Source organism: Leucoraja erinacea, chromosome 22 (genome assembly GCF_028641065.1).
Source record: "Leucoraja erinacea ecotype New England chromosome 22, Leri_hhj_1, whole genome shotgun sequence".
Lineage (NCBI taxonomy): Eukaryota > Metazoa > Chordata > Chondrichthyes > Rajiformes > Rajidae > Leucoraja > Leucoraja erinaceus.
This window is the reverse complement of record NC_073398.1, coordinates 21,090,028-21,102,058: the sequence shown is the minus strand read 5'-3', so window position 1 is coordinate 21,102,058 and position 12,031 is coordinate 21,090,028. Positions and strand designations below refer to the sequence as shown.

Sequence of the window (12,031 nt, the reverse complement as noted above, 5' to 3'; positions counted from 1 at the left end):
AATTAGTAATTTTAAACACAATTATACAAAGAGTTGTGTGGTATAACGAAAAAATATATAACATTTTTTAAAATTTGAGAATCATAGCCCTGTAACCTTTCGGGCAAATTATTTTGTTGAACATAAAATGTTTTCTTAATACAATGATGGCTCCAAAAAATAACTGGTTTATTATAAAACCTGTGGAAAACCCTTTTGGATGACCATCCTGCCATTCTGAGGATTTGGTCTGTGGGTACCTGTACAATTTTTGCTGCAGATGTTGCTGCAGCCCTGGTGGAATGAGAGCTAAAAAACATTAGTGTCTATTCCTGCCATCTTTAGGACCTATTTGAGCCACCTTGATATAGTTTGAGTCGTGACCCTTTCATGCGGTTTCTTGTAAAAGATAAACAACTCCATTCTCTGACCTCGAATGTTCTTAGTATATTCTATGTATTATTAGATGTGTCTTGCTATACACAGTCATTTGCCATATGGGTATACCATAAATTCAAACACTTGACGCGAGGAACCCGATCTGTTTTCTTTTATTAAATCCAGTTTCTCGGTGAAATGATCAGGGAGTCCAGGCTCAGTTTGCTTAATGGTTGGACTTGTTGTGCGGTAAATAACACCATGAGCATAACCATCTTCCTGGTCTGTTACTGAAGTGACAACGCTGTTATGAGCTACAAGCTCCTCAGCATGTTGAGAAACGACACCCACGTCCCAGATTTCGGAGTACCTGGTTTTTCTTACCAGGGGTGCGTTCCCACCGCGTGCCGCTCCGTTCCTTGTGATAGGTAATTGGAGAGTGCACTTGTGGCACTATTGATGGCACTGTAGCCCCATCGATTATCATAATGGAGGCTTGTTAAAAATCCAATACGGCCAGAATGTTCTTGGCCTTTTGGTCGAGGTTGTTGTTCAAGCAGTATATGCCCCATTCTTGATGTGTCCAAGGTACTGCTTCCATGTTGACAGTCTTAGTGCAGATGAGATGAGATTCATCGTCCTGTCCGACAGCCCACTGCCGTGTAGTGGGTCTTTTAGACTCTACAAATCAATCAATCCATAGTCTTATGGCATGGATGACTGCCTCCAGTCACTGGATAAATTAATAATTTTTTGGCTATGTTCATTAGGGAACATGGTTCTAACACCATCCCCTGTATGACCGAATACCATGATTTAGTAGGCCAGTCGGGTACTCTGAGAATTCCAGATGCCGAGTGATTGCCCCTTTTGTAAGCTCTATATTGCCAAAGTTCCTCTTTTGAGTCAATGCCTGCCATATAGAAAACCGCAGCTGACACTAAGTCTTTATCAATAATAAGAGTATCCATCTTAAAATGAATATCTAGAATAAATGTGTTTAGGGTTGAAAATCAATGATAATCCTGCAACCCCACTCTATTTTATTTTTAATAAATATGTTTGATACAAATTCTAATGTTCCATGAAAAGTATCTCAATCACACCTTTTGTGTACAATTTTTGTAGCACCATGTGGGTTTTAGATTGTTTGGTTTATGTAAGTACAAAATGCCCTTCTGGTGTATGTTGTACTGTGGTTATTGGGATGAGTAAATCCTATCAGATAACCCTGAATACTGCTGAGATTATATGAATCTGTAGTGATTATATACCATACATAACTGTAGTGTTGTAACCTCCCCTACCATCGTAGGTCCCTATTTTAACAAAAGAAACCCCACCCACCTACCTCCATGGTTACCGGTGGTTGTGTTATTTCCTTGGTTTTTTGAAAAAGGAGGTTCTGGTTTGATATTTCTTGTTCGGGGTTGTGTGGGAGGTTGAGGCTTCCGCATCTTCCAGGGTGGCCGCCCTGGCCATACCCTAAAACGGATCCTGCGGGTTATATTGATTTCTGGCACTGCCACTGGTATGAGCCACATTTTTATGGCCTTGCCTGTGGCTGGTATCCTGCTCCAAAATAGGCCCTTGCGCTGGCCTTGATGAGCCCCAGTGTCTTGGCTTTGTCCACACACGGTTCTTTCTTTGCAAATGGTAGCATTTTTGGGGTCCCAGTGCTGGCTGAATGGCAGCTTTCCACATGTAGTTCAGGTCATATTGCATATTACTAAAACAGAGCTAGTGCGTCTTGATGGTTTTTGGTTACCTACGTTTAGTCCAGGGTGCGGGTGTATGCTATGATGCCTTCCGTCAATCCCTTTAAGGTTCTCCGGATCTTGAGGTCCTGGTTCCTGATGTTCGTCCCCATATGCTGCCAAATGCATTGGTTTACACTGGCACCTGTAATGCCTCACCGTTGCCAGGTGGCAGATGTCTGGCCAGTGTCTATAAATATTTCTTGTTGGCGTTTGTGGCCAGACATATAGTAATACTATTGCCATCCTGGATCCAAGTCTACCCATGTTTGACTTGGTTAAAGTAATCAGCCACCATGTCCAGCAGAGTCCCTGCTGTGTAGGATCATGGGATGCTGTATTACCAGGCTCTGGCCCATCAGGGTCCTGCCTACTCTTTTTTAGAGTTAGAGATCTCTAGGGTCCCGCACGGGGTACCCATGTGGGGCTTAACTGCTGCCCACTTGTCTTTTGTTCTGCGGACCCCTCTTGCAAGTCAACCCAGAACTGACCCACAGTGCTCCCCTCTGATGGGGTAGAAGCATTGTGCAGCCCTCAAAGAGGTACTGCTGTGGGTTTATCACGTTGGAGCAAGGCTCCATACACCGCTTCTTCCCGCTCCAGCCCTCTCGGGCACTGGTTGCCGGCGGTTTTTATGCAAAGTCGGACCCTTCTGAGTCCACTACCTTGTTTGATTTGTGTCTAGCCTTACCGCTCGGCCGCATGGATCTGGCTGGTGCGGGGCCGACATCGGGCACAGCTGATCCCACTATGGTTGATCCAAGTGCCGCTGGCTGCTGCTGCCTGCCCGCTGCTCCACGGTCCTCCTTCTCCAGCTTTGTCCTTCCTTCCGTGGAGTGGATATGGCCGGTGTGGAGGACATCTGGCACAGCTGATTCCATCTATTCCATTTCTTTAACCCGGCTCCAAAGCTCTCAGCGCTCCTGGCTGCTCCTTTATCTCTGACGGTACTGGTCCCTTGCGGTCGTTGCAGCCGGTCAACCCCACTCTAATGCCCTCAGTACTGGGCACTCCTACTTATATGGTCCTTAGATAAGGGACATCTAAGATATTAAAATTGATAATAACAGCCAATATAGTTGATCTTAGTCAAAAAAGGCCCAAGAAGCGATATCTGTAACTAAAAAACCCGCTGGGACCGACCCCGGTACTCACATTACTGGTCCCTCGCGGTCGGTTGCAGCCAGTCAACTGCACTGCAATGTCCTTGGCCTCGGCGCTGGCCGTTAGCGCTGCTTCAAGCCAGACTCGCTTCCAAAGCGAGACTGGCATACTGCCCCAGAAATGAATTTGCCCCCTGTTGCGGGAGCGCAGTCGGCACAGTTGTTTTCCCCTCCGGGAATCGAAGTGCCTATGCTGCTCCTGCCATTGTCGGCTGCTGCTGCTGCACCTGCCGCTGCCACTGCTCCTGCCCCAGCTGGCTGCCGTTGCTGTTCTCCTGCCGGCTGCCTGCACTCCGCAGTCTTTCTGCAGCTTACATGGACCCCGTCCATGTCTACACCTAAAGGGTAAGTGGAAGGAAACGCAGAGTCTCTTACCTGCTGTTCCCGACTTTTTAATTTCACCCCTGGTGAACGTCGTTCCCTCCGTGTCGGGTTCGAGCCGCTCGGACCGACCCTGGTGTTTACGGGGCTGGTCCTTCTCCGCTAATTTTAAAAGTGCCAGAGCCCTAATACAACCCACTGTTTTGTGGGTTGTTGGCTCTGTTTTTCCCTCCACCCCGTATGGGGTGAAGTTGGCACTCGCTCCCGTTATGGGAGACAGTGGTGCCGACTTCCGTTGCTGGCTGACTGCTGCTGTAGAAACGGCAGCTCGTCAGCCTTCCTGGAAAGAACAAGCAAGGTAAGGAATTTCCTTACCTGTTCCACAGCCCCAGGCCCATGTAGCGTCGGTCTTTGGGCTGTGTCGGCTCCGGAGTGCTCCCACGTTGTTCCCTGCGTGTCGGGTTCGAGCCGCTCGGACCGACCCCGGTGTTCACGGGCCCGGTCCTTCGCGGCAGTTCCGCAGCCGGTAAAACCCCGCTGTTCCTAGGGACCCCTTGGACCAACCCCGGTGCTTACCTTTTGAAGAAGGTTTTCTGCCCGGCCGTCCAGATCTCCAAGCCAGTCTCGCTTGAGACTGGCATACGGGACCTCTTTGCTTTGCTTCCCGCCCGGCCGAGAAGTGAATTTTGCCGGTGCGGGAGCAAAGCCAGGCACAGGTTTTTTCCCTCCAGGGAAAGTCGTGCCGTTGCTGCTGCCGGCTGCTCGCACTCCACGGGTCTCCCCCGCCAGCTTTCCGCAGCCTCCTAAAAGGTAAGTAGAAAAAGGAACGCAGAGTCTCTTACCTGCTGTTCCCGACTTTCAAATTCTCCCGCTTGGGGAACGCCGTTCCCCCGTGTGTGACTCGTTGCAATGCGTGTAGCGATATGACACGCATGCGTGGAAGCGGGGTTCTTCACGTAGTCACTCACGTGACTCCGAAGTAAAATCACAGAATAGACACAATATTTGAAGTAAGATAGTAAAGATCACGAGACCTCAGTTTACTAGTTCGATCTGTATAATGAGGGTGGGAGCGGCGGGCACTTAATCCCTCACCGTAACTCCTCATAAAATACAGATCAAACTTCATACTGGTAAGTACTCGTTTAATCTTACTATTTTACTTCGGAGTCACGTGAGTGATTCCGTGAAGACTTCAAAGGTCTGTGATTTCAAACCGTGTAACAGTTTTTATTTCACTCACTGCCGAAGTTTATGAGGGAGGAAGTGTTATCGTAATCAACCAGTGGATCTGCTTTCAAAAGAAACAGAAAGGTATTTGTTAACAATAACAACATAAAAGAGCTCCTCTGAGCTTAAATTAATATTGCAGTTTGTAATATTCTCCTGCAATTAAATCAGGTTTATCAACGGTTTATAATAAAAAATGTTCTGAACGCCGTTCCCTTGACCATTCTGCTGTATTGAAAATGTGGTCAACCGGGATGTCCATTCGTTCAGCCGCTGATACCAATGCTGCCCTAGTGGAATGGGATTAAATGTATTATTATCTATTCCGGCAGCTTTCAGTACCTGTTTGAGCCACCTTGGAGTGGTTTGGCTCGTACCCCGTCTTGGGTTACTGTGGTTGACCCATAGGCTTTCCTCTCCCTCTAAGATTGTGGGTTGTGTCTATATATAGTAGTAGATGGGTCACCACACTCAACCTGGACTCTGGTGGGTAGGCCCGGAATCCCACCAGTGAATTGGGCGTTCCTGGTCCATATAGCCATATAACGACTACAGCACGGAAAACACAGGCGATCTCGACCCTACTAGTTCGTGCCGAACTCATAATCTCGCCTAGTCCCATATACCTGCGAGTTAGATTTTACCAGACCTAAATATGAACGTGATGCGTCTGGGGTAATCACCATGTTGTCCAGTCTGGTTTATGGAGTGACCGGACTCTGTGAGCGTGTACGAGAGCCATAAGCATGAGCGTTTTTTAAAACATAGATTAAGCAAGCTGAGGGATCTGGCTGGTGCCATTCTCTGAGATATGTCAATATCACACCAATATCCCATACATGGGTATATACCTGGGTGTTTGGGGCTTGTATTATAGTTGCCCTTCATAAGTTTACCTTCAGTGGATGGGATCCCATGCTCTGCTGACATGCTGTTTTAGATAAGCAGATAAGGCGCTCCATGCTGTATTTACGGCACTGTAACTCACCTTTTAGTCATGGTGTAGATGTTCCAGGAACTCCAATACGTCAGTGGTTGAATAGTTCGTTGTCCCTGCGTCGTGGCAGTATTTTACCCATGTTAGCTTTTAGTGACTGTTCGCAGGGATGCCGACATGGTGGTAATGGTTCCTTTGGATAATCCCAGTCCCTGGTAAGGTCTATTCAAAACCTGCACCCATGTTTCCCTGGCATGGGTGGCTTGTGCCTGATACTGGGTTGAGTCAGCAACCATGGTCCACTAGGGAAATCCATAGGTGACTCGCCCACCGTGTCGTGATGAACTGGGAACCATGGCTGTGTAGGCCGGTCGGGCACGTTCAATATCTCGGAGACAGATCCCATCTGTATTGCGAAGTGCCCGTCTGATGAGGCAGAAGGGAGGAAGGCAAAGCAGAAATTCCCACTTCCAGCGTATAGGCATCTATCGCTGCTGCCTCTAATCTGGTTCCTAAGTCACATACATGGGTTACTGGTGATTCCGTCTTGTGCAACCAAATTGATATCTGGCTTTCAAACTGCTTAATAACTTTAGCAGATATTTTGGGTTTGACATCTATTCAATGTAATCATAAATTTTACCCCGTGACATGGTGTCTCCCACTGTGTTCTAGCTTCCTAGGACATAGGCAGCTGATAGTTAAAATGTCTTTTGACACACCATTGCCAGATTTGTTTGACCAATTTGTTGCACAATAATGATTATTATGCTCCCCATATGGTTGATATAAGCCACCACCATAGTATTATCAATCCGTAACCACATATGTACGTGCTGCATTTGAAATGCATATGCTTTTTAGCCCAATAGGCGATCACCAATCCCAAGTAGTTGATGCCCGGTATGTGTAGTAACGATGTTTGTGAATTGGTCCATCTGTTACCTGTGCTGGATATGGAATTTAGTTGCTCCCCAGCCTAAAGTACTGGCTTCGGTTTTTAATAACCAAGTTGGGATTGGTGATGATAATAGGGCTGAACTATGCCAAATATATGTCTGCCCACCACCTTAATTGTGATATAGCTTCAGTGGGTACATTCATGATTTGATTATAGTGACCCAAGTACCTTGGCAAAGTAACAGTCATATGGACGGAATTATTATTGAAGCCCAGATAATCCTTGGTAGTTAACGCTTCAATTCTGGTTTATCTGGGCGTGGGATAAACCTCAGCTTTAGGGAGCTATTTCGTAGCTAGAACTGCTGCCACAGCTAATTCCTTTGTTTCCCCTAATATGAGGATATCATCCAATATATGCCATGATTATGCTTGTTTTCTTAATATTTTCATGGCCATTTATAATAGTTTAGGGCTGAGGTTAGACCATAGGGAATGCTATATGCTCCCATGGTTGCCCTAACCGGGATATCCATTATCCAGGTAAAATTTTTTAGGTATCTATAATGATCCTAGTGTATGGGTATAAGATAGTTAGCATCTTCCATATCAATGCTCCCCATAGGTATCCTTGGGAGATCAGATGTCTGGCAGTGACAAAAACCCGTCTCCATCTTAAAGTGTATATACTCAACAGATTTATTTAGTGATATTAGATCAATGATGATGCTACATTCACCATCTTTTGTAGTTTTGGTGAATATATTCGATACAAATTCCAATGGTTCATGTTTACTCCCATGATCTGTTTAGTAATGAGCCTTTCTAGTTCAGCTTGACCTTCTCACTTCTTTCTTAGAGGGAAAAAATGCCCTTTGGGCGCATTGCTGAACTGGCGATAATATGCCCAATTTGAATTCGTTTTTATCCTCTAAGACTGTTGAGTATATTTTAGTTATTTGTGACAGCATCCCATGCTTTATCCACAAGTGTAAATGCCCCCCCACGCAGTTAGTAGAACACCCTTGTTTAGTGTAAACTGGGAGGAACCAGACTACCTACCTCCATGTTTGTTGTTTTTTCATGAAGGCGTAGTTTGCTGGTATGCTGGTGCTGTCGGTGGGGCGGCGCATCTTCCCACGGCTCCGCTCTGGGCCCCGTCTAAAAAGAACTTTGGGGGTAATGTGAAGCGGTCGCCAGGCTTTCACCAGTCCTTGTTTGATATCGCTGGTGGATGCCGAGGGGTGCTGCCAGCTGGGTGTTGGATGCGATGTCCTGCTCGTTCCATGGCCTGCCTTCATGAGGCGCACAGGTTTAGCTGCCTCTCTTCCCGCAGCAGCGGTTTGCATAGCCCCATATATTTGGGGTTGCGGGCAGGTCTATATGCACCATTGTTCAGTCGAGTATCCCAAATTTGGGAACATCTTAGGCGTCAGCACCCTGGTAGTGCAATGGGATAGTCTCATCCTGGGAGAGTATAATCCGTGGAAAAGGCGAGCAAAGGCGGTAACATCTTGACCCTTCTGTAGAATTCGCTGCTTGTCTGCGAGTCTGCTGACCCAGCTGCCTGCGGATTTGCCTCTGGAAAGGCCTGCTCCTGCAGGGCTTTTGTTGGGAAGATGGTCGCGTGGAGGAGCCATGTAGTGGCCCACGACACCCAGTAGCTCTTCCTGATCCTGCTCCCCTGGCATACTGCTGTTCTCGTCCGCCTGCCCAGCGTTTAAGCCAGCCCAGCCCTGGCCTCCTTAGCTAGCCTCAAAAGAGGGAGCAAAAGGGTGTGCTAAATTGGAGGAGGCATAGCTCAAACTCCGCTGTTGCATCAATCCCTCGACAAGGGAGATGGCTAGTGCAATAGCACTGGGGTAGGAGTCAGCTCCCTTGGCATTCAGCCAGTGCCCCTTTTCTCCTGGAGGTGAACTCCATGACCTCCTCTGGCTTGGGGAGACAGACATACTTATTTTTGCCTTCTCCAACCTGTTCCAGTTTTGGAGGAAGTTGGCTCCTGTAGAACCTGTAAATTGGGAAGATTTTTCTCTTACCTGCATGTAGAGGCTGCCTGCCGTTTTCCAGGCGGCATTGTGGCGGTTCCCGGGCGGCGATTCTCCTTGTCAGGAGTCTGCAGGGCTGCCGGTCGGGTTTTTAAAACTTCCCGCCGGTCCACTGCTGTACCAAACAGCTGTTCAGCGGACCGGCATTAGCGCAGCTCCTTGCAGCGGTCCGCAGCGTTTGCGGTCCGGGTAGCACCTTTTCCCCGTCCACTGTCGGCTCCTTCGCTGGAGTCGAAACGGGGCCGCTCACCATGCCTCTCTACTTTGCTCCCCATGGAGCAAAAACCACAAGGCCCGATTAAGGTAAGTACTTACCTCTCGTCCTTGGATGCGGGAGCTAGCCCGACTCCCGCTGGCCGCGTTCTGCACAGCTGTGCGTAATGCCGCATGCGCAGTAGAGCTGGGTTCTTCACGGAATCACTCACGTGACTCCGAAGTAAAATTGTTGGTTAAACTGTATGCTGAACAATTATAACATTACTGAAGAAACAAGGAACTGCAGATGCTGGTTAATATACAAAAGGACACAAAGTGCTACTCGGGCAGCATCTCTGGAGAAGACCCTTCTTCAGACTGAAGCAGTAACATTACTGCTTTGCGTGCCGAGATGTCTACCTTGGGACAATGCAGGAAGATGGGAGGTGCATTTCTGCTGTCAGTTCACTGTATTAGTAAACCCATCAGGCATGGAGGCATTCATCTTACAATCATAGAGCAGGCAAGGCCAGGTAGAATTATTGATACTTAACAAACTGCAATTCCACTCTCATGTTAATTGAGATATCATGGTAGCTGAACTCCTTGAGATTTGCATGGACGGATTCCATTGTTAAAATGGACATGGGAATTTAATACAGAAGTACATAGTCAGAATGGATGATTTCAAAATGGGCTGATAAATATCTGAATATAAGCTTCACCCACAACTCTAACCTGCTGAACTTGAGGAAGGTCTCGACCCGAAACGTCACCCATTCCTTCTCTCCAGAGATGCTGCATGTCCCGCTGAGTTACTCCAGCAATTTGTGTCGAACTTGTGGATGAAGTCCCAATATGCAGTTAAGGAAAAGGGTTGACTAGAAGTAAAAAATAACACTAGGTCCTGGGTGCTTTTGTATCCATCTGCCTGTTTATCATTGGAGCCACACACATGAAGTGACAGCTGGTAATTTATTGCCTCGGCACCTGCTGCTGATTTTGCTGCGTTACTGCATGGAGAAGTGTAAGAGTAACCTGCGGTAACAGATTATAAATTAATGCTGGCCATATATGCTAAAAGCATTGTACATGCAATGAAGCATGGATATCTACCCCCTGTCCTTTGTGGGGGGGTAGAATAGAATATATATCCATGCATTTGATAATGACTTGCTGCATTTCCCAACAACAGAAGCAAGAATGGAAACACAGGACATGGAGAACTGTCAGTTTAAGTGGATTTGCCACCAAGTTATGAGAATATCCTGATGGAGTGTTGACTGAAACTGCCATGATAGCAATCACAGGCTGTTCACAGGTCATCAACACTGCATACAAGCAAGCTCCCATATTATTACGTTCAGAGGTCCGATGTATGTACAAACATTCATTTCTCCAAAGGGCAGAACTAGTTTCCTCTCTCTCCATTTACAGTAATTGCTCTTTCTTATGAGTGTTATAGAGTCAAACCACACGGAAGCAGGCCCTTTGGCCCAACTCATCCATGCGACCAAAGTCCCATTTGCCTGCATTTGGACAATATCCATCTAAAGTTTTCCTATCTTATAAGTGTTATGTGCTTTTGATGCCATTCAACACAATACTGTTGAGGTTTATCATAACAAGAGATTTTCTGACTTACAGATAAGATCCACTTATGGACACCTTTAAAGACAGTAATTACCTGGGGAAGGCCTGTATTTCAAAAGTGTTTCTTTAGTAAACATTTGTTTTCTAATCTCCAACAGCAGCTGTAAATTAGGGAGAAGAAATAGATCATTCAGTCCCTCAGATTGCTTTATCATTAGCTGATCTTATCATCACTACCCACCTTTAGTTCAATATCCTGCAATACAGTGGATGCAGTGCAGTTTTTAGACCCACTGTGTCACAGTGCCAAAGACCCAGGTTCAAGTCTGACCTTGTGTGCTGTTTGCATGGAGTTTTCACATTTTTCCTGTGACTGTATGGGTATCCATCGAGTGCACCAGTCTCCCCCCACCATCTCGGATTGGCCTCTGTAATGGCCCCTTGTATGTAGGTATTGGTAGAATCTGAGGAGAAATTGAAACAATGCAGAATGAATAAAATTGGATTAGATTAGTCTAATATTCATTTAAATGGGTATTTGCTGGTCAGTGTAGACTTGATGGGCCAAAGGGCCTATTTCCATGCTGTATCACTCTATTATAGTTCATTTATAAATAATCTTCAAAAAGCACTTTGAAAATGTCTCAATTTGTGTATTCACAACAATTTAGATAATAAAGACTGCCTGAAGTCTTCTCTGAGCTCTCTCGCATGCAGGCAGTAATTGCAGATGCTGGTTTAAACTGAAGATAGACACAAAATGCAGGAGTAATTCAATGGGTCAGGCAGCATCTCTGGAGAAAAGAAATAGGTGACGTTTTGGGTTGAGACCTTTCTTCTGGATGACAAGAAGTGAAACAGTGAGAATACAAGAATATCCACAATCATTTGTGGCACTGAAATGTCTGCATATTTGGGGAAATGATTACAATCGCCCCCATCAAAGTGCAAATGTTGGCAATATCGGTGTCAAATTGTTTTAGTATGTTTATCCAAAATTTTTTGTCTGTTTTTCGACCCCAGGTATTTAGTGACCAACCTCATGGGAGCAGATTTGAATAACATTGTCAAGTGTCAGAAGCTGACGGATGATCACGTGCAGTTTCTTGTGTATCAATTACTCAGGGGACTTAAGGTACAGAAACAATGTCTTATAAATAGAAACAAAATTAGACCAACACTGGGTAACTATTGAGATGCGTGATTCATATAAGACGTTGGTGAGACCACATTTAGAGTATTGTGTTCAGTTCTGGGCACCATGTTATAGAAAAGATATTGTCAAGCTGGAAAAGGTACAGAGAAGATTTACAACGATGTTGCCAGTACTAGAGGGTCTGAGCTATAGGGAGAGGTTGAGTAGGCTGAGGCTCTATTCCCTGGAGCGCAGGAAGATGAGGGGTGATCTTCTGGAGGTGTATAAAATCATGAGAGGAATAGATCGGGTAGATGCACAGAGTCTCTTGCCCAGAGTAGGGGAATCGAGGACAAGAGGACATGGGTTTAAGTGGAAGGGGATAAGATTTAATA

At 46.1% G+C, this 12,031-nt stretch overlaps 1 protein-coding gene across 2 annotated transcripts in view; it reads left to right on the top strand.

Moving 5' to 3' along the window:
• mapk11 (mitogen-activated protein kinase 11) overlaps positions 1-12,031 on the top strand; it is a 47,667-nt gene that overhangs the window by 11,435 nt on the left and 24,201 nt on the right. For both annotated transcript variants that reach the window (XM_055653084.1, XM_055653083.1), the window contains exon 4: positions 11,525-11,636. In XM_055653084.1, the coding sequence (XP_055509059.1) occupies positions 11,525-11,636 (112 nt within the window). The remainder of the gene's footprint in view (positions 1-11,524; positions 11,637-12,031) is intronic.